The sequence below is a fragment of the Monodelphis domestica genome, chromosome 1, assembly GCF_027887165.1.
Source record: "Monodelphis domestica isolate mMonDom1 chromosome 1, mMonDom1.pri, whole genome shotgun sequence".
Classification (NCBI taxonomy): Eukaryota; Metazoa; Chordata; class Mammalia; order Didelphimorphia; family Didelphidae; genus Monodelphis; species Monodelphis domestica.
Genome location: NC_077227.1, coordinates 738,900,601 through 738,922,270, shown reverse-complemented (window position 1 = coordinate 738,922,270; position 21,670 = coordinate 738,900,601). Strand labels below are relative to the sequence as shown.

General features: G+C 43.1%; 2 protein-coding genes across 2 annotated transcripts; both read left to right on the top strand.

The window, feature by feature from the left end:
* The first annotated feature begins 279 nt into the window (after window positions 1-279).
* Window positions 280-3,683, top strand: LOC100022169 (lithostathine-1-alpha-like). Its single transcript, XM_001374067.5, has 6 exons — window positions 280-415; window positions 919-993; window positions 1,223-1,341; window positions 1,796-1,933; window positions 2,949-3,060; window positions 3,371-3,683. Exons 1-6 carry the CDS (start codon window positions 388-390, stop codon window positions 3,436-3,438), a joined length of 540 nt encoding a protein of 179 aa, XP_001374104.3. The 5' UTR covers window positions 280-387; the 3' UTR covers window positions 3,439-3,683.
* Window positions 3,684-15,602: 11,919 nt separating this feature from the next.
* Window positions 15,603-18,676, top strand: LOC100022193 (antifreeze protein Maxi-like). Its single transcript, XM_056794289.1, has 5 exons — window positions 15,603-15,677; window positions 15,885-16,432; window positions 16,768-16,905; window positions 18,016-18,127; window positions 18,434-18,676. The coding sequence occupies exons 1-5, from the start codon at window positions 15,614-15,616 to the stop codon at window positions 18,499-18,501; spliced, it is 930 nt and encodes a 309-aa protein (XP_056650267.1). The 5' UTR covers window positions 15,603-15,613; the 3' UTR covers window positions 18,502-18,676.
* The last annotated feature ends 2,994 nt before the right edge of the window (window positions 18,677-21,670 follow it).

Here is a 21,670-nt window from a genome sequence, read left to right as displayed (position 1 = left end):
GAGATAATAATAATGAAGTGCCTAGAATATTGTACCATATAAATGTTTTATTTTTTAAAACTTTTATCTTTTTCAATATCTTTACTCTATCAATAGCTCTATTAAATATCTCTATTCAATATCTTTACTCTCTACTAGCCTGGCTCCCTAGACTCCAGGGCTGTGCTTCCATATCATTCTAGGATTTTGTAATACTTCTCCTTCAGCCGGAAATGAAAGTCTTGCTGAAAGTCTTTGCCCTTGGATCTGTTCCCAGCATCATAGGAATGGGCAGCAGGAATCCTTCAGAAAAGCAGCTCAGCCTGTACCCCTCCCAGGAAGAACATTTGACCCTGTGTCTTAGGAAGACGGCATTGCCCTTTTTTATCTGCTGCTTGGAAAACACAGATGCCAGGAATCATCCTATTCTGCACCAGTACGTGTACTCTGACCCCCTATTACTATCCTCCCCCTTTCCACCTTTCTCAGCACCTTTTCAGCTTTTCATTCCTGACCCCTCCCATGAAACTCAGACTATAAAGGTCCTGTCACTCCCTGCTCAGATACACCACTCCAGACTCTACCAGACAGGTAAGTAGAGGGAAGACCCGAGGAGGAAGGGTCATCTGGGGTCCCAGAGACTATGTCTCTCTCTCTGAGAAGAGGAGCCTCAGGAAGGGGGCTGCCTTTGGGAGATGGGTCAGCAGATGGCCATGGCAGAAGAAGTCTGCCTCAAACCTGTCATCAGTTTCTCTGCTGTTCCCAGAATCTCCAATTTCCTACAGACCTGGGGAAAAGGAGGTGTCATGAGAGCCTGCCACCATAGAGGGAGGGAAGAAGAGAAGAACAAGGGTCTTCTGTCCTTCTCCCCTTTCCTGATCCCAGGCTGGGAGAGGGGTGGGCTCTGTATCTTAGTGTCTGTGCTCTCTGTCCCTTCAGATTCTGAGACAATGCTGCCCCCCAACTTCTCAGGGCTGCTCTTGGCCTGCCTGCTGCTCACAGGCCTGGCCCATGGTGAGTCTGCTTGTCCCTTTTCCTCCTTCACTTCCCAGTCATGCTTGGGGACAGCCTGTGTATATATAGAGATGTAGAGGGGGAGCAGACCCAGAGGGAAAAGTGCAGTGGCTATGACTTTGGGGAGGGGAGGGGGCAGCCAAGAAGAGTGAAGAAGGACATTCAGGAATTGAAGAGGACAGTTGTTCCAGGTCCCCTGCTATCTAGTCTCTTGTCATCCCTCTTTCAGGTGAGAATGCCCCTGCTGCTGCTGCCGCTGTTCGAAGGTCCTGTCCTGAAGGGTCCAAGGCATTTGGTTCCTACTGCTATGGTTTCTTCAGTATAGAAAGCACTTGGGATAGTGCAGAGGTTGGTTGATGGAAGGACTCTCCAAGCAGATATGGAGCTATCAATTTTTTATTCCACTGCCCTTTTAGGCTTAGTCATGGGCAATTCACCTTTTCTCTATATCCATCAGAGTCTTAGAATCTCATTTCTCTATTTTCTCTGATCTAAGACCTTCAATTTTTTTAAACCGTTACCTTCCATCTTAGAATCAATACTGTATATTGGTTCCAAGGCAGAAGAATGGTGAACTAGACAATGGGGGTTAGGTGACTTGCCCAAGATCACATAGCTCAGAAGTATTTGAGGTCAGATTTGAACCTCGGATCTCCCTTCTCTGAGTCTGGCTCTCAATCCACTGAGCCACTCAGCTGCCCCCTAAGACCTTCATTCTCTTCCAGTTCCCTAAAGGTACTATCTCTGTCTTGTCTCCTTTTTGACACCCCCATTAGGAATTCTTTTCTCTCTTTCTCTATAGATAAGCTGCCAGAGAGACACCTCGGGCCACCTAGTTTCCCTCATGAATGGGGCTGAAGCTTCCTTTGTGGCCTCCCTGGTGGCTGAGAGTGGAGGCAGCCAGCTCCCCATCTGGATTGGCCTTTATGACCCTAACAAGGTTTGTTCCATATACCTCTCCAGTCCCTCTGCCTGCTCTGGGTGCCTACTCAGACCATGTCACCCTCTTCCAACTTGAAGCTCTAGAAAGAGGGAATGGGGAGGAAGTGAGGGGGTTGCTGGGGAGGAAGGCCATTTCTAGGGGATCTAATTTTCATGGCTCCATTCAAGTTTCTCTAGTTAAAGTCAAGCTTGTCGATTGGAGGGCAGCTTCTTTCACACATTTACCCCAGACTTTATTCAAATTCCCATTACCCTTCATCATGGCTATTTGCTCAATTGGAGACCAGGGTTTCCATCTTGATGGAGATAAGGCATCAAATCACCCAGCCTTTCCTTTAGAGAACCAAACAAATTTCATGTCAAAGAGAGGCATCGCAGTTCATAGAGGAAGAGCAAGTTATTAACCGGATGGAAACACACTAACCTCCCTTCATCTGTTAAATAGTTTAAGCTCCAGGGAAGAAAATGGGCCAAATCATGTAATATTCTTCATGCTAATAGGAAGAAGTAGGGAAGTTGCTTTGCCCTCCTCTCCAGCCCAGCCCAGATGCTATGGTCACAGTAAAACCTTGATGATGAGATGTGGAGGTGTTTCCAGGGGTTAGCACCCCTTTCTCTCATGGCCACCGAAAGGGACATCCCTGTAACACTAGAAGAGGCAGCCTCTTCCAGAAGATCTCCAGGTAGAAGGAATCCATCATCTTCGAAGAGACCCATTCAGATTCTGGACGTGTTTATTGTTAGGAAGGCTTTTTACATCAACCCTAAATACCCCTGCTGCTTCGGAAGGAAAAAGGCATATCTGACTTCTACATTACAGTGTGTTTGGTACTAATATCTAGGATTTTATGGGTTAAATGGTGGAATCACTAGAAGCTCCACCAGGGAGGTGGTGCTGGAAGCATTTAATGGAAGAACCAATTGGGGAGTTTTGAGGTGACCAAGGAAAAGCCGTGGGTAAACATCCAAGGAGGAATGGAGGAATTCTCACTACTCATCATTCTCCCCTACAGAACCGCCGCTGGAGATGGAGCAGCAATGCTTTATTAACCTACAGCGCTTGGATTCCCAGTGCCCCAAGCAGCACCAGTCCTGGACACTGTACGAGTTTGACAAAAGAAACAGGTGAGAGCAAGAGACAATCACCAACACTGAAATTCTTTGTGTCACAATTGCATCCCCTTAGCCCTACCCTCCGGATTTGCTAATAGGTTTAGGACTCGACCATCTCTGTTAAGGGGAGATACCTTTGTCTCTTACCACTCTTCTCTTTGCCTCATGTAATCACAAATTTAAGACTGGTTGTAGATTTATTAGGAGTTTAGGGATTAGGGAATGCCCTGAATCCCAGAGCTAGGGATCAGGGCCACAAGACTGGGGGACCTCAAGTTCTAGCACACTGTTTCCCCACCTGATGAATCATCTCTTCCCCTAGAATTCAAAAAATGGAAAGATTTTCCATGCTCAGCCAAGAACTATTACATCTGCAAGTTCACAGCCTAAAGATTACAAGCCAGAGAAAGAAATGGGATTCGGCTTCCTTGAGATCCATCCTTGTTGGCTACAGGCTCTCTCCCCTCTCAGAAACATCTCCCCACCTTCCTTCCAATTCCCATGTCTCCCCCTTTGTAACTGCCCTCTGCTCCCTCTTTTCCCTTCATTTAACATGTCTATTTTACACTTACCTTTCCTTGGCTTCCTGGAACAAAACATTGAACAATCAAAATAAAGTATTATCTTTTCCAAACTTCTCTAAGTGTTGTATCCTCTTTGTTTGAAGACTGGCTTTTCAAGCAGGACCATGGTGTGTGTGTGTGTGTGTGTGTGTGTGTGTGTGTGTGTGTGAGTCTGTGTGTGGTATATGTGTGAAGGTGGAGATCTTGGGGTATGTATGAGGATGTACCATTTCTAGCTTCCTCCTAGAGGTAGAATATCATTCATTCATTCATTCAGTGACTAAGTCCTTGTTGAGCATTTATTTTATGTCAGGCATGGTGCTGAGCCTCCTGAAGACCATTGAGAAAACTTCCACAAAACTTTGGGGAAATTGATTTTTGAGCCCCAACATAAGACTTTTTACTTATCCCTCCCTATTAAGTCTTACACAATATGACTGAGCCCAACATTCCACCCTATCAGATATTTTTGAATAATTTCTCCATCATCAAATGTATAAGCTCTCCCCCTCCCTTCTTCTTCCTTCCTTCCTTCCTTCCTTCCTTCCTTCCTTCCTTCCTTCCTTCCTTTCTCTTTCTTTCTTTCTTTCTTTCTTTCTTTCTTTCTTTCTTTCTTTCTTTCTTTCTTTCTTTCTTTCTTTCTTTCTTTCTTTCTTTCTTTCTTTCTTTCTTTCTTTCTTTCTTTCTTTCTTTCTTTCTTTCTTTCTTTCTTTCTTTCCCACCTCCATCTACATTTTGACCACTATTCCTGCTATGTCTTTATCCAAATTATTGATTAAAACTGCAACACTTAATATCATCAGACACCTTAGGTACATAGGGAACAAATCATAACAAACCAAGCTAATTTCTTTTCTTGATCAGGAAGCAGCAAGGTAAAATGGATCATGGGCAATTGTAAGCTGAATGACTTGAGTTAAAGTCTTAATTCTAACAGACATTGAACATGTGATTTTAATTATTTAACTTTTTTCCAGTGCTCCCAGCCAACTTTCTAACACTACAAGTTACAGAACAGTTACCTATTGGCCATGTCACTGGTAATTCTATACAGTTTTGGATACTTCTGAGCCTCTTTCTCCTCAATGTATAGAAAATAAAGCAGTAGATCAAGGGAATTTCAGAGACATAGTATATACATTGCAGAAAATTGTGGGTTTTTAGGAGGAAAGTAGGCAAATACCTTTTGCTAAATACCTTTGGCTTTTTTATATCTGTGAACCTTGGAAAGTAGTTGCTGTCTTGGTGTTCTTACTCATTTCTGATACCTAGGATGTATCTCAACCCCAATCTACATGAGTGGGTGGCAATACCATCTTACTTAGTAAAGGAAGAATAGAAACAAAGGTTGTGTCCTAGACAGGTAAGTCAATCTGGGTACAGTAAATCTTTGACTTATTTGGCCCATTCCAAGACTAGGAAAAGGAAAGGAGTTGATGAAGGGATCAGAGAAAGAGTTAAGAATAAACAGGCCAAAGCAGTGCCAGATCTCAAACTGAACTCGAAAACAGTAATCATCAAAATAATCAACTAGCTAAGAAATAGAAGGGTGGCTCAATGGAAGAGATATGGAGTAAAGGATCTTAGCAATCTAGGGTTTGATAAACTCAAAGATCCCAGCTTTCAAGATAAAAAACTTACTATTCGACAAGAACTGCTGGGGAAACTGGAAAAACAGAAATCTACCCAAATAAATTCCCAGATTCTGCAAGGAACTTCTTCTCCTGTGTTTCACAGGCTACACTATTCCTCCCTGATCTGACTAATCCAAATTTATACTATCTAAATAAAAACTACCACTATTATCTTTATAAATATTAACTTCACATTCAAATTATAAAGGTTGCTGATTTAGTTTCAACAAGAATCAAGTTAGTCTTAATAGACTCAGAGTCCAAACCAAAGACCAAATCTTTCTTTGGTCTTCTCATAGTTAAACAATCTATAAAACCACAATAGATATTCACTAGTGTTTCCAAGGAAAACACTGAGCTCCTTCAGATCTATCCCTCAGACAGAGAGAGGCAAAGACGTTCCCTCCTCCAGCCCTGAGAGTCTCTGAGAGTGTCTCTGCCAACTGCCAGAGAGAGTAATTAACATAGAAAAAGGTTGTAACTGTCAGCAGTTGAAATTAACACCTCTCTCAGCTCTGCTTCAAACTCCAGTTCTTTTCTCAAGCAGCCACTTTACTCCTTATCCCTAAACTAATAAAACAATACTTATTTTCTAATATCATGCTTACAATTTCTCTCCCCTTTGAACATATGAGAGAGATGAAAAATCTCTCCCATTGCTATTCTATGTAATTCTAAAGCTATATTATGATTATTTTCCTAAAAATAGTCTAAATCATATGCTTATCTTATCCTATTCTTATTACTATACTTTATCAATGCTAACCTGTACTAGGGATATAAATGAAAGAAAAGAAAATTTCAATGAAAACAAATAATCAATGAAAACATATTTGTACAAATGCAAGTGCAAAACATAAAACTACAGAAATTCAAAATGGAAAATACAAAATGCAAACTTTTGAAAAACTTTATTTATTTCTTGCATAGTAGAGTTCAGGTTTTTTTTTTTTAATTTATCATATTCTTCTGGGAGCCCCATAATCCTTTTTTCCTTAAAGTCCCTACCTTTATTTGTAGCATTGATACTAAGTCTGGATTCCAAGGCAGAAGAGGAGTAAGGACTAGGCAATTGTGGTTAAGTGACTCACTCAGGGTCATACAGCTCATCAATGCCTTGGGACAGATTTGAACTCCAGTCTCCAAGCCTGGCTCTTTATCCTCTGAGCCACGAGTTACCCTGAGCCCTATAATCCTTCATCTGCCTCTATGCATCCTTCCATTACTGATGTGGTGGTAATGCTTTCTTTTAATGTTGTTGCTTTTTGCTTCTCTTCCATATTTGTCCTTCACTTCCGTGTATTGGCATGCTGGCATTACTAAAAGTTACCCTCTTTTTTGTTTCTTTGGTGAGATTTGCCACTGTGGACTCCAGTTTTTCATTGCCACTTTAAAAATTAAAATTTTATCTCAATAATGAAAATATTTTATTTTAAGAGATTTATTAATGATCATTAGAAATAAAGGAATAAGATGGACACAAAATAAAATACCAACCACATGCCCATGGCTAATCAGCCTATTAAAAATCCCCACACTTACCATCACCATCCTTGCCAGGAAGCCAAAGAGAGCCAGGACCCTCCATGTCACTGCCTAATATCCCCTGTCTACAGGAAGTACGTAATGACAGGAAGTCAGTGGGCTCTTGGGAAATGTAGTTCTTCTTTATGATAACAGATTTTCAATTATACAACACCAATGATTTCTACTTTCCTAATTCTTTTTTCTGTTCAGACCATACAGGCTCATCCTGTTGTGGTTTCATGCTCTCCTGGGGACCTATAACATCATCAGCTTCATTAGAAGGCAATTTTTTTCCTTTGTCTTACTTAGAAATGTCTGAACTTTTATCTGATCTGAATGCTATATTCCCTCCTATCATTAATATCTTCCTAGCTGATAAATTGGTTCATATTTTAATTGCATTTTCTTCCTTTCTTTATTTTTCCTTCTTGTCTGCTTTCTGGCTTCCTCTCTTTCTGGACTTTCTCCATCATACCACTAACGGTTTTCTAGCCCTTGAAGTTCATGTTGTAATTGTGACTGCCTCATCCTGGAAGTAATTCCAAATTTATCTTTCTCATTGTGGAAGTACACTTTTCCTCCTGAGTCCCTTTCCCTGATTATTTTGTTCTTCCTAGAACTTCCATTAAAAAAATGTTTTAAGTGCCTGGGACAGCCATGTCTTCATTTCTCTCAAGGTTCCACTGGTGACTCTTTGGATTTGATTTGGAATTTAATCCACAATACCTTGGAGTTTGATGTTCTGGGTCAGAGTCATATAGGATCCCATAAATTGACACTTCACTGTTTTTCCCAAATCTAAAGACAGGAATCTATCAAAGGGTAGGGCGCTGGGATTAAAGGAGTAGGAGAATAATCTGCTGAGAGATTTTACTGACTCATTTAGTGAGTTTAAAACAGAAAGAGTAGGAAAAGGTTAATGTAGGGGCACTGAATCTGGTCTGAGGAGGAGACAGGAGTAGATCAGGGTAGAATTGTATACTCCCACAATGGAGGAGCTAAAGGAAAACTACATTTTCCTAGCTAGATGGAGAAACTCAAGGATCATGAAAAAGGAAGAGATTACAGACTAATTTTTTAGCTCTATGGAGAGAAAGGGAGCCTGGAATGTTTGCATATCAGTAATGAGCCAAATAAGTGAGTAAAAAATGCTACCTTAAATGAAATATGAACAAACAATGAAAGCCTTTTTTGACTCAGCTTATGAAGTGATCTGCCTGTACCAAATTTGCTGTTTGAGACTTACCTGCCTGCTGATCTATGGATGTGATGAAATCATCTATTCTCCACCTCTTCATTCTCTCTCCTGACTCCTTGTTTCTGGCCATTGTCATCACTTTCCCTTGGGTTTCCTGTTCTCTCTAAGCCATCTTTAATACTGTCTAGGGGGGTTTCTTGGCAAAGATAATGGATGGTTTGCCATTTTCTTGTCCAATTCATTTTATAGATGAGAAAACTAAGTCAGAGTTATTTGCCTCAAGTCACACAGCTAGTAAGTGTCTGAGGCCAGATTTGAATTCAAGAAGATGAGTTTTCCTGACTTCAGTCCCAGCACTATTCACTGTGCCATATATTATATAGCTTAAAAAACTTTCTTTTATTATTTTCTTCAAATACATTTTGAAACAATTTTTGAAAACAGTTCTCTGACATTTTATGATTCAGATTCTCTCCCTCCTTCACTCCTCCCCCTTCAAGGTGGTAAATTGTCTGACAAAGGCTATACCAGTGCTTTCAAGCACTACATATTTCTATATTCCCCATACAGAGGACACATATCACACATACGATAAAAAACTCATGAAGGAAATAAAGTGAAAGATGGCATTCTTTAATTGGCAATCAGATTCCGACAATTCCTTCTCTGGCTGTGGAGAGCACTTTTATCATGAGTTCCTTGGGGTTATCTTGGGACCTTATTTTGCTGATAATAACAATACCTCTGTTCTCCTGGGTTTTCTCATTTTACTTTGAATCCATTCATGGAAGTCGTTCCAAGTTTTTATGAACTCATCCTCTTCATTTCTTATGATGCAACAGTATTCCACTACAATCATATACTACAGTGTGGCAAGCCATTCCCCAATTGATGGACCAACCCCCAATTTCCAATTCTTTACCCTACAAAAATAGCTGCTAAAACATTTTTGTACAAATAGGTTCTTTCCCCTATCTCTGATATGTTTGAGATACAGTCCCAGTAGAGGTATTGCTGATTCAAAGTGTATGCACAGTTTTATGGCCCTTTGGATGTAGTTCCTTATTGCTTTCCAGAATGGCTATATCAGTTCACAGCTCTACTAGCAATGTATTACTGTCCCAAATTTCCCACATTCCCTCCAACATTTATCATTTTCCTTTTTGGTCATGCTAGCCATCTGATAGGGATGAAGTGGTATCTCAGAGTTGTTTTAATTTGTATTTCTTTAACAAATATTATTTGGAAAATTTTTTCATGACTATTTAATTTCTAGAGCTGAGAACTACTTGCTTATATAGTTTGACCATTTATCAGTTGTGGAATGCTTTGCATGCTTACAAATGTGACTCAATTCTCTCTCTGATTGATAAATGAGGTCTTTGTCAGAGATACTTGCTAGAAAGATATTTTCCCAATTTGTTGTTTCTCCACTAATCTTGGCTGCATTCGTTTTGTTTGTCCAAAACCTTTTCAGTCTGATGCAATCAAAATTCTATTTGTTGTGTAGTTTTAAGAATTCCAGGATGAATTAAAGAGAGTTCAAACCACAACATTCAAATGACAGTAGCTTAATGATCAGCTCTATCTAGTGAATAAAACATAGCATTTTCTAATACTGGAGGTGAATTTCACTTATTCTTCATATTCCATCTTGAGTTCCTTTTGAAGACTTATCAAGGACACCAAATTATCTAAGTTATAGGTAACACCAGAATAATTTCTCCTGGATAGTCTAAATCAGGAGAACAGATTCAGCATTTAGCACCATTCAAGTCTTTAACTGATACGATATGCGTAGAAAAGCATTGTTGTATTCACTCACAGAAGGGGTGATTTCCTTGTTTAAAACATCAGTTCAGTCATTTTGTCATATTTCATTTGTTTTCTGACTGATCAACTTAGAAAACAACCTTGAATAGTCCATGAAGGCCCAGCCAGAAGGCAATCCACCTTTGAGAACCAAGAACTAGGTAGAACCCTTTTTCCTTATCTAGGAAGAAGAGTTGAGATGCTATGGCAAATGATCTGTACTTTGAATCTACAAATCCTCTTCACCAATGGGTGACTCACCTACTACCTCCTCTTTTGCTGGCTAAGGTAGCACATGCTTAGGGTTCATTCTCCCAGCACCCACTAATGCTGGCAGTTCAGGTTATCAGAGGTGTGCTGCTGTATCTTCCCACTGTAGTAAGGAAATTAGCATATTGATTAAGATACTGATTAAAATAAGATGTTTGATAAAGAGAGCCGTGCATGAGACCAGAATCTGGAAGGAAGAACACAGAAAAAGTTCTGGCAGTTGGTGAGGTCCTCTCATTGAGTCACTGACTGACTCACTGGTAATGACTCACTGGGTTTCGGTTGGTGAGCTTGCTCTCACTCTGACTGCTGTTGGAGACAGACATCAGCGACTTTACTCTTGGCTAGTGAAAGGGAACAGAGACCTCTGAATCCCATCTGAAGAGGGTTTCTACTTTCCTGATTGAGAGAGGTCATCTCTAAGAAGAAGCTGGTAGATCTGCTTTTCTGGATAACAGTTTTGGAGGAGGAGAAAGATGGAAGCTCTTTGGTCTCTGGGGCAATGCCAGGGCTACTGGATTGTCAGTTAGCAGCTGCCAGCTTGGCTGACTGAATATATACTTGGAGAATCTCTTTATAAGATTAAGCTAAGTGAATAAGGATTTTAGGTAGATTTATAGTCAGATAGGTTTTGAGCAAGTGTCAGTGTAGTTTTAGTGTAGCTGGAAGAACAGAAGACTCCATCGTGAGGTGGATGTAGTAGGTGGGTGGAGACAGTTCCTGGTTAGTGTTACGGTTTCCTTGTTATTAATCCTTATTTTCATATTATTTTTATTAAAATATTTTTATATTATTAAACATAAATAAATAGCATATGGATGCTATTTATTTATGTTTAATAATATAAACCTAACCAAACCTAACCTAAGGAAGGAAAGTCATCTCCTTCAGAGAGGAAAGTTAAAAGATACTTTTGTGGACACCAAACAAAGTATCTTATCACATCCTCCTCCTCCTCCTTCTCCTCCTCCTCCTCCTCCTCCTCCTCCCTCAATTTATAAACATTATTTCTTCACCCTAGAGTCTAGAGGAAGTCCCCAAGTGTTGGAAGGAAGGTAACTACCTTTCTTTCTTTCTGATACAGTAACTCATTAGCCCCCACTGGTATACTTCCTTCTCTTCCTATGATTATCAGTTGAGATGAATTAGCCACACTTGGCTTTAAAAAGGTGATACTTGTTATCTCTCTCATTAGATTGTAAATAAGGGTTGTTTTGCCCTTTGTACTTCTAACCTAGCACTAACCAAAGTGCCTGGCACATAACTGGCACTTAATATACTTGTTGATTGATTGGCAATTTACCTCATACTCTTGAGGTCTAAAGTCATGGCACCTTGCCATTTAAAGCCATTCTCAGTACAAATTTTAATTGTATTATTCTTAAGAATTCCACCTTTTATTCCTACTACCATTGCAGAAAAGGTTATATAGACAGTAAAAATGCTGTTGAATCTGCAGCGCTTTGCCAATTTTCCTTCCAATCTGTCCTGGAAGATGAGTCCTTCTGTCACTATGGATACCAAATCTAGGAATAAGAAATGTTACTCTTTAAGTAACTATTATATCTGATTTCTTGAAAGGAAAAACTTACGCCCATCCTGAATACTGTTATCCAGGAAATCCAAAGCAAACGAATGTCCCTTGACTAAAAACAAAACAAAGCAATAATGTTTTTTAATCCTTTTTATCCTTGCTACCATTATCCCACCACCCACACCACTCTTTCCTCCCACTTACTACTTCCTTGTACATGTGAGTACAGCTGAGGGAAGGAAGGCTAAAAGGTTCCAGAATGGCTACTGCTTCTGGGGGTTCTGTAATACAGTTTATGGATGAAGGCTCACTTTTCCTCCTCCTTTGTTCAGCCACATCTCATTGGACATAATAAGACTCATTAAAGAAATCAAGAAATATAGGGTTGAGGAACACATTTTTGTTACCTGAGAAAGTCAAGTCAGCAAGCACTTATTAAGCACCTATTACATGCCAGGAATTGTGTTAAGTGCTGGGGAATTCAAAGAAGGCAAAAAACCAAAAAACCAAAAACAGTCCCTATTCTCAGGGAGCTCACAGTCAAAAGGGGGAAGACCACATGTAAATTGCTATGTACAAACTACATTTATATATGACTGAAGATAATCTCAGAGGGAAGAGGGAATTCAGGAGATTAAGAGGAATTGAAAATGAGTCAAGGGTTCAGTGATGAGTTAGAAAGGTAGAGCTAGGCTTCTCTTCACCTAGGCAACAGGAGCAAAATAACTTCTCAGGGTCACACAGCTAGGAAATATTTGAGGCTAGATTTGAACTTAGGTCCTCCTGACTCCAGGACTGGCTCTTTATCCACTAAGCCATCTAGCTGTCCTATAATTGTTCATTTTTTCTATTTCCTCATATTTTACCAGAGAAGGATGTCCATTCTAGAACTAGGTGTTTTGTGCTTAAAGTAAAGAGAATTCATTCATTTCTGTCCTTTGCCTAATATTGCCATTTGCCCTGGATTCATTGTTCCAGTCTTACCTGTCACCTCAGTAGGAGGATTTGATTCCACACCTCCAATTCTAAACCTACTTTAGATTTCTAGGGAATAATTTGATTTTTAAATTCTAATTGAAAGGGGTTTCCCCATTTAGGTGGTGGAAAGAGTATTAAACAAATTGGTGGTGGTGGGAGGAGATTTGCTATCAATAATGAAACAAGCCCAGGAAGAGAAAATTTAAAGGAGTTTATTGTAGTGCCCAAGGCAAAAGCATGTTCAGTGGAGCCAGGTAATGAAATTCAAGCCTGCTCCCAGTTTTTATGCCCACAATTTGAAATAAGGGCAAGACAGTCCTAATAGGTGCACATTTCTAAAAAGGAATGGGCTACCTACGTTCACAGATTCTCCCTTATTGCTGCTGCCTCATAGGGAAATGATACTGTTGTTTGTTCTTCATTTTTCAAGGAAGACCAATGGCATTGTGGAGAGAGGTCTTGACTTGTGTGTGAATTGGATTGAAGTGAGGCAGAGCTGCACAAAGTCAGCAGCTTCACTCTACCTCTTCCAGCTTCCATTGAAGTCCAGTAGCAAGGCAAAAGTCAGGATGACTGGCGATGGCCTGGGGTGCAGTGGGCAACCTGGGCATCTTTGATATCTGAGCAAGTCTGCTTGAACTGCTTTCAAGGTCCTTGGAATAAACTGTTCTCATCAGCCCCGCCTGCTGGGGAAAGTCTTCACATGCTTGGGGTAGACATCCCTCTAACTCATCAATGGGTTGGCAACATGCCAGTTACCTTTGACCTGGTTTAGTCCATCTGCTGAGATGGTTTACCAGGATGTGGATGCTGCACAGGCTACAGCTTCTTAGAGGCACAGTTGAAAGTTGGGTGACAGGTAGACACCAAAGGTGGATGAGCAGCCCTCACACCAGAGATGTTGGTCCTCAATAGGCAGCCAAGTGCCAGGCCAAGAGTCAGAAAGATGAGTTCAAATCACAACCTCAGACATATACTATCTGTGTGACCCTGGGAAAATCACTTGACCCTGTTGGCCTCAGTTTCCTCATCCATCATATGAGCTAGAGAAGAGACTGGTAAACCACTCCAGTATCTCTGCCAAGAAAACCCCAAATAGGCCCATAAAGGGTTGGACACATGTGAATATCAGCAGGGAAATGAGCCCAGAGATAAGGAGATGGGTTGAAAGTGCATATAGCTATAAAAGACAAAGGTTGATATCAAAGTACGTGCCACCTTTTCCTACAGAGTGACTGTCACATACTCTTGAAGACTAGCAAGACTGGAAGGAATGAGGTGGCCTGACTCAACACACATTTCAATAAGAAGAAAGGAATAAAAAGACTACCAGGAAGAAAAAAAAACAATCAGGAATCAGGCTCTGTTACATGTCTCTTTATCACAGATTCTAGAAAATTTACTCTTACCGTTATGCTAAAAAGTGACTAACCTTTAATCTGTAATTCTATTGTGAGACATACTTATATTCCAAGCAGGGCAAAGGCAGAAATAAAGGTCCTACATACATCAAAATATTCAGAGGAAAATGTTCTATGTTGGCCAAAAAAAGATTAGAAATAAAGTTAATATCCTTCTACAGGGGGATAGTTTTCCTTAGATTCTGACACATGCCACAGGAACAATGAAATACTCGAATGCTCCAAGAAATTATGAAAAAGTCAGGGAAGCATTGGAAGTGTTTCCTGAACTGATGCAACGAGAAGCAATAAGAACCAGAGAAACAATGTACAATAATGACGACAGCTTTGTAAATAAAAGAATATTAACAACAAAAACCAAGCCAGAAATATGTCAGTATAATAATTGTTCTCTGGTGAAGAGATGGGGAAATGCCATAACTTCCTCCTTTTTAAGGGTGAGACTATGGAGGTAGAACATTAAAAGTGCTGTCTGATTCCCTTGATATTTTGGTTAGTCTTTCTGAACTGTCTTTGTCTTTTTTAGTTCTTTAAAAGGATAGGTAAGGGGAGAGACATATTTGGAAATGTAGGTACTGAAAAATAAAGTTCTCAACAAACATGAAATATTTTTTAAAAAAATTAAGTTTAACAAAAATGTGTCCTTGGTAATTATGGAACGATGAGGGGGTTTTCCAGCCTGCTGAATCTTTGCTCCTGGATTTCTAGGAAGGACTCTACAGAGAGGATAGAGGTCAGTTATCTTGGGACCTTTATTCCATTAGCCTGGCTCTGTAGGCTCCAGGGTTGTACTCCCAATCTATTATTCTAGGACTCTGTAACACTTTTCTGTCAATCCACAATCAAAGTCTTGTTGAAAGGTGCTCTTCCCTTGGATATGTTCCCAGCATTATAGGAATGGGGAGCAGGAATCTTCCAGAAAAGGGGCTTAACTTGTCCCCCTCCTAGAACACACCTTTGTCTCTCTGCCTTAGGGAGTGGGCACTGCCAGTTTCTATCTGCTGCTTGGAAAAGACCAGACAGATTTCTGGAATCACCCCATTGCTCATCAGGGCATGTACTCTGACCCCATATTACTATTCCACCACTTTCCACCTTTCTTGGCTCCTTATCAGCTTCTTTTCATTCCTGCCCATGTTCCCTCCCTCTGAAACTCAAACTATAAAGGTCCTGTCACTCACTGACTGCTCAGATACAGTCCTGCCAGACAGGTAAGTGGAGGGAGGACCTGAGGAGGAAGGGTCACCTAGGATCCCATCTTTACTCTATGAGGAGCAGCTAAATCTCAGGGATGGGGCTGCCTTTGGGAAAGGGATCAGCAGATGGCTAAAGTAGAAGAAGTCTGCTGGAGGGGCCTTCAAGCCTCAAACCTGCCATCAGCTTCTCTGTTGTTTCTGGAGTCCCTGGTTTTCCACAGATCTGGGGAAGGAGAAAAGGGGTTGTTGTGAGAATCTGCCGCCAGGTCTAGAGGGAGAGAGGAGGGGAGCACAAAGGTCTTTTGCCCTTTCTCCCCTTTCCTGATCCCATCTCTGGGTTCTCTTCCAGGCTGGGGTTGGTGGTGGTGGGAGCAGGTCCTGGTGCTCTGTATCTTAGTGTCTGTACTCCCTGTCCCTTCAGATTCTGAGGCAATGCTGCCCCCCAACTTCTCAGGGCTGCTCTTGGCCTGCCTGCTGCTCACAGGCCTGGCCCATGGTGAGTCCTTCTTGTCCCTTCTCCTCCTTTGCTTTCCAGTTGTGCTTGGGGACAGCCTATGTGTATGTGGAGATGGGGAAAAGTGTAGTGGCTATGATGTTGGGGAGGGGAGGGGGCAGCCAAGAAGAGGGAAGAAAGACATTCAGGAATTGAAGAGGACAGTTGTTCCAGGTCCCCTGCTATCTAGACTCATCATCCCTCTTTCAGGTGCTCCTGCCCCAGATGCTGTCCCTGTTCCGGATGCTGCCGCGGCTGCTGCCCCTGCTGCTTCCCTTGATGGTGCTGCTGCCCCTGATGCTGCCCCTGTAGCTGTTGCTGCTGCCGCCTCTGATGCTGCCCCTGATGCTGCCCCTGTCACTATCAACGCTGCTGCCCCTGATGCTGCCTCTGATGCTGCCCCTAATGCTGCCTCTGATGCTGCCCCTGATGCTGCCTCTGATGCTGCCTCTGATGCTGCCCCTGATGCTGCCTCTGATGCTGCCCCTGATGCTGCCCCTGTCACTATTGATGCTGCTGCCCCTGATGCTGCCTCTGATGCTGCCTCTGATGCTGCCTCTGATGCTGCCTCTGATGCTGCTGCCGCTGCTGCTGCTGCTGCCCCTGCTGCCCCTGCTGCCCCTGCTGCCCCTGCTGCCGCTGCCGCTGCTGCCCCTGCCGCTGCTGCTCTTCGAAGGTCCTGTCCTGAAGGGTCCAAGGCATTTGGCTCCTACTGCTATGGCTACTTCAGTTTTGAGGAGACGTGGTATTCTGCAGAGGTTGGTTGGGGAACATCTCCCAGCAGGGATGGGGATGCCTTTCTACTTGTTCCTTTGTTGCTGTTGTGTTTATGTCACTCCACCAAAGGCTTACTCATTGGCAAATAGCTCTTTCTCTATCTCCAGAAGGGTCCTAGAATCTTGTTTCTTCCTTTTCTCAGATCCAAGACTTTCATTCTCCTCTGGTTCCATTTACTCAACCCCCCCCCCCCCCCCGTGGCTCTCTCTCTCTGTGTCCCTTTGTCCAGTGGCCCCCTGTCTGTGGATCATCCTGTCTCCACACTGCTCTTGAAAGTCTGATGTCTATCTTACCTTTTTTCTCTCTTCCCTTATAGCTGAGTTGCCAGAGACAGACCTCAGGCCACCTGGTGTCCCTGATGAATGTGGCTGAAGCTTCCTTTGTGGCCTCCCTGGTGGCTGAGAGTGGAGGCGGCCGGAACTGCATCTGGATTGGCCTCCAAGACCCTCACAAGGTTTGTCTCACACACCTTCTAGCGACCCTCTGTTATCCCAGGCAATAGGGCTCTGGATGCCTTCTCAGGCCATGCCATTCCTTCTCCATTTGGAGTTTGGGAAGGAAGGAATTGGGAAGAAGTGGTGGGGCTGCTGAGGAGGAAGGCTCATTTCTGGGGGACCTAATTTTCATGGCTCTGCCCAAGTGTCCTCAGTCAGAGTCAATCTGTTCTCTTTCACACACATACCCAGGACCACTTAGTGTTTAATTGGATGCCAGTCTCCATCAAGATGGAGACTTTCCCAAAAGAACCAAGCAAACAGCAGACCAGGGAGAGGTGCTCACAATCCCTAAAGGACAGATAGAGTGTGAATACCTCTTAAATACATTAACTTCCCATCACCAGTGATTATATTCTGCGACTACGTCATGTTAGGAGGGCTCATGTAGTGTTTACGTACAAGATAGAGAGATCTTGGTTTCACTATCCCAGTCCCATCCCCAGATTCCTGATATAGTCACCGGATGTAATCACTGATTTTGGACACCTTTTTGTCGCTATCTGATTGGCTGAAAAGGAGGCAGAGTCTTGGATGAGGGCTCCATTGGTTGGTAGGGCTACTTGTGCTGTAGATGGTGAGATTTGGGACAGATCAGTGTGGGAGAAGTGAAGGGAAGCTTCTAGGAGGAGATGGGCTTCCTGTTAGGTTCTGTGGATGGAATTTCAGATTTTGAAGGTATCTTGAGGTCATCTAGTCCAACCTCTGCCCAAAATAGAATCTCCAATACACCAGACTGCCTACAAAGAGCCTTTGCTTAAAGACCTCCTGGGAGAGGAACTACAACGTGACCTATCCTACCGCCAGCGCCCACTTCTTGTTGAGAAGATTTTCTTTGTACCTTCTTGTCCTCAGAACTTCTAAATGTGTCGAGAAGAATAAGGCCAATCTCCTGTCCATATGACAGTGCTACAAGGAGGATTATTATGCAGGATTTTGATGAATGGATGGTTGTATTATTGGAAGAATTCAAGGGAAGAGCAAGTGTGGGGAGTTTTGAGGAGAGTGAGGAAAGATGTGGGTGTGTTCAAAGGGGTTTTCTCTACTCACTGCCCTCCCCTCCCCTCCAGAATGGTCGCTGGCTATGGAGCAGCACTGCCTTATACACCTACCACGCCTGGACTAAAAATGCCCCAAACAACAATAATCCTGGATACTGTGTGACCTTGACACCAGAAACAGGTGAGAGTAGAAGAAGGAGAATCAGCCAACTCCAATTCTCCTTCCCTCCAACTAATTTGTGTCTAATCAGCCTGTCCCTCTCTATTTGCTAAAGACTATTCTTTGGGGGGGGGAGGAGAACTCCTCTTCACGATGAGAAATATGCTTTCTCTGTTCTTCATGTAACCACAAGCCTAAAACTGGTTCCAAGTTTGTTAGTGGGGTGGGCGGTGTCCGTCACAAGGCTGGGGGCCAGGGTTACCAGAGTGGGGGCCAGAAGCTCCACCGTATCTGCTGGCCAACTTGATGAATCCCATCTCTCTCTAGGATTCCTGAAATGGAAAGATCAGTTATGTATGAACAAGAACTACTACATCTGCAAGTTCAAAGCCTAGAGATGACGAGCTCTCTGCCCTCTCAGAAACATCTCTCCACTCTCTTGACAAGCCGGCATTCCCCAACCCTTGGACATTGCCCTCTTGTTCCCTCCTTCCCATGTCTTTCCCCTCTATATTTCCTTGGGGTCTGCCTGGTGTAAAACATTGGACAATCAGAATAAACCATCATCTCTCTGAATCTGCGCTCCCTTGTATTCTCTGATTAGACTGACATTTCCATTAGGGTCCTGTGTGGGTGGGGGTGGAGAGAGAGAGAGGGGGGGGGGGGGGGAGGGAGAGAGAGACAGACAGAGAGAGACAGAGAGACAGAGAGACAGAGAGACAGAGAGAGACAGAGAAGGAGAGGGGGGGGGAGGGAGAGAGACAGGGAGAGAGACAGAGAGGGAGGGAGAGAGAGACAGAGACAGACAGACAGAGAGAGAGAGAGGGAGAGAGAGAGAGAGAGAGAGAGAGAGAGAGAGACAGAGAGAGAGAGAGACAGAGAGACAGAGAGAGAGAGAGAGAGAGAGGAAGGGAGAGAGACAGGGAGAGAGACAGAGATGGAGGGAGAGAGAGACAGAGAGGGAGGGAAAGAGAGACAGAGACAGACAGAGAGAGAGAGAGAGAGAGAGAGAGAGAGAGAGAGAGAGAGAGAGAGAGAGAGAGAGGCGATGGTGTGCATGAGGTGGGACCTTTGGTATCTTCCTCCCAGAGACCATGTTCCTTCTCCTATTAAAGCTTTGTTGAACTTTGTTGACCAGAATGCTGCTGAGTCCCATGGAGAGCGAAGGGAGCACCCCCCAATCCCAAAGGGGTGCCAAACTGATTTTATGAGCCAGAGTTTACATTTATCCCTACTGTTTCATGTCATTTGATTGGGACCAACATTCTCCCAACAAATCTTTTTGGATCCTGATTCTTCCTGTGTAAGAGCTCTCTCCCAGCTATGTAGCATCTGCATATATGATGAGGATGTTAGCTGTGCCTTTTTTCAGTCTCTCACAAAAACAATTTTAAAAAACAGCAGAATCCAATTCTACCTCTGGTATATGTGAACAATATGACCCTAGTTAAATTATTTAACCTCTCAGTGATTCCAGGGAACTTTCCAACATTAAAAAAAAATTTTTTTTAGCCCTTACCTTCAGCCTTAGAATTGATACTAAGTATGGGTTCCAAGGCAGAAGAATGGTAAGGGGTAGGCAATCAGAGTTAAGTGACTTGCCCAGGGTCACACAACTAGGAAGTGTCTGAGGTTACATTTGAACCCAGGACCTCTTGTCTTCAGGATTGGCTCTCTAGCCATTGAGCCAACTAGCCATTCCTTCTAACACTTTGATTTGCAGAACAGTTCCCCATTGGCTTTGTAAAGGATAGTTCCTCACTGGAAGTTCTATACTGAGATAAATTACAGTTTTAGACATGCTTGAACTCCTTTTTTCCTTGTTGTGGGGGCAAGACATCCAAGTTTGTAGCAAGGTCTTACCCTAAGAATGGGAGATTCAAACTGTTCAACCCAAAAGGAAGAAAAGAATTTTATTTGAAGTAGAGGTTTAAGGTGGTATAATACCTAATAGCTGGGAGGATAGTCCTAGGCTGATGGATTAGCCTAGAGGACCTAGTGGAGTAGTGGAGTCTCTCTGGAGCTGATGGAATGGCAGCTCTTGGGGTGATGGAGTATTTGGGGCTGACAGAATAGCCCAATAGGTAATGGAGTAGCAACTCAATGCATGGATCAGGGTTTGCATATTTATTAGGGTCTGGAAGCTAGGCGTCTCCCATTCCAGGCAAATCCCCCCCTTTCCTGAAAATCCTGGAAAATGGGCATGGCCAAATTCAGTGGAGGCATGGTTTGGGGCTTGCTGCGTATATCATAGAGAATAAGGAGCATGCACAGGTTTGGGGGATCCTTCCGGAATGCCAGAGTCCCCAGTGCACATGTCATCATTTGTCAATATGGGGGAGGTCTCACTACCCTTCTGGAGTGTTTTCTTCGATGATGGAGCGGCAGGGAGATGCAGTCCAGTGGAGGACCACTCTGGGCAGTTAATTATGTCTAACAGTTCAGAACAAAAGCAAACCCAGAGCAATATGAGTAACAGATAAATAAATAAATAAATAACACCAATAATAAATAAGCAACAATACAACAGCAGCACAGAGCTGATGCCCAGCATAGAACGCTATAGATCCAGGATGGAGAATGGACCACTGATCAACAATACAGATTCTGCTGTTTGCAGTTGATGTTTAACTGGTGCTAACTGATGAGAAATGCAAGATTTCAGAGCATGAGGCTCCTGTCCCTATTACTGCCCCCTCAACGCCACTGCCAGCCTCCTTTACCCTCACCAACCCCAAAGTGTAGATCGAGGGAATGTCAGAGACGCGGTGTGTAGCCGTGTAGAAAGGAGGGGCTTCTGAGAGGAACAGAGGCATGACTCACGTCAAACACCTTTGTACCCTGGAAGGGGGATGTTGTTCTCACGCATGCCTGACACCTAGGATGGGTGCCAACCCCATCTACCTTGGGCTGGGCTACACCGTCCCACACTGTAAAGAATAGAAACAGAGGCCGGGTATCCTGTGGTTTGAGTCAAGGAAGTCAACCTGAGTACAGACATTAAAGCTCTGCCTTGTTTGGCCCAGAAAGATAGGCATTGGTGAAGGCAATAGGAAGGAGAGCTAAGAAATGGCGGCCCAAAGGGGGCAGCTGGGTAGCTCAGTGGATGGAGAGCCAGTCCTAGAGACGGGAGGTCCTACATTCAAATCTGACCTCAGACACTTCCCAGCTGTGTGACCCTGGGCAATTCACTTGACCCCCATTGCCTAGCCCTTACCACTCTTCTGCCTTGGAACCAATACACAGTATTGACTCCAAGACGGAAGGTAAGGGTTTAAATTAAAAAAAAAATGGCCAGCCAAGCTCTGTTTGCTTTTCTATGATGACTAGAGGGAGGTATTCCTCCAGTACTTGCCCAAGGTCACACAAGTAGTCATCGCCTTCCTCCCTCAGTGGGTCTTGGAAAAGAAACTGGGCAGGTACAAGCTCATAATATAACCCCCGCCATTGGCAGAACTGAGACTGGTGGACATCTCAAGCTTGGGAGGAGCAGTTCTGAGCTGGCATCCTTACTAATTTCAACATGAGCATGGGAGGTCACTGGATTGCCTAAGGAAGAGTGAA

Coding starts and splice junctions, on each gene's coding strand:
- LOC100022169 (XM_001374067.5), top strand. CDS start 388: ATGCCAGGAATCATCCTATTCTGCACCA. Junction 1,342..1,795: donor GCACTTGGGATAGTGCAGAG/GTTGGTTGATGG, acceptor CTTTCTCTATAG/ATAAGCTGCCAGAGAGACAC. Junction 1,934..2,948: donor GCCTTTATGACCCTAACAAG/GTTTGTTCCATA, acceptor TCTCCCCTACAG/AACCGCCGCTGGAGATGGAG.
- LOC100022193 (XM_056794289.1), top strand. CDS start 15,614: ATGCTGCCCCCCAACTTCTCAGGGCTGCTCTTGGCCTGCCTGCTGCTC. Junction 16,906..18,015: donor GCCTCCAAGACCCTCACAAG/GTTTGTCTCACA, acceptor CCTCCCCTCCAG/AATGGTCGCTGGCTATGGAG. Junction 18,128..18,433: donor GACCTTGACACCAGAAACAG/GTGAGAGTAGAA, acceptor ATCTCTCTCTAG/GATTCCTGAAATGGAAAGAT.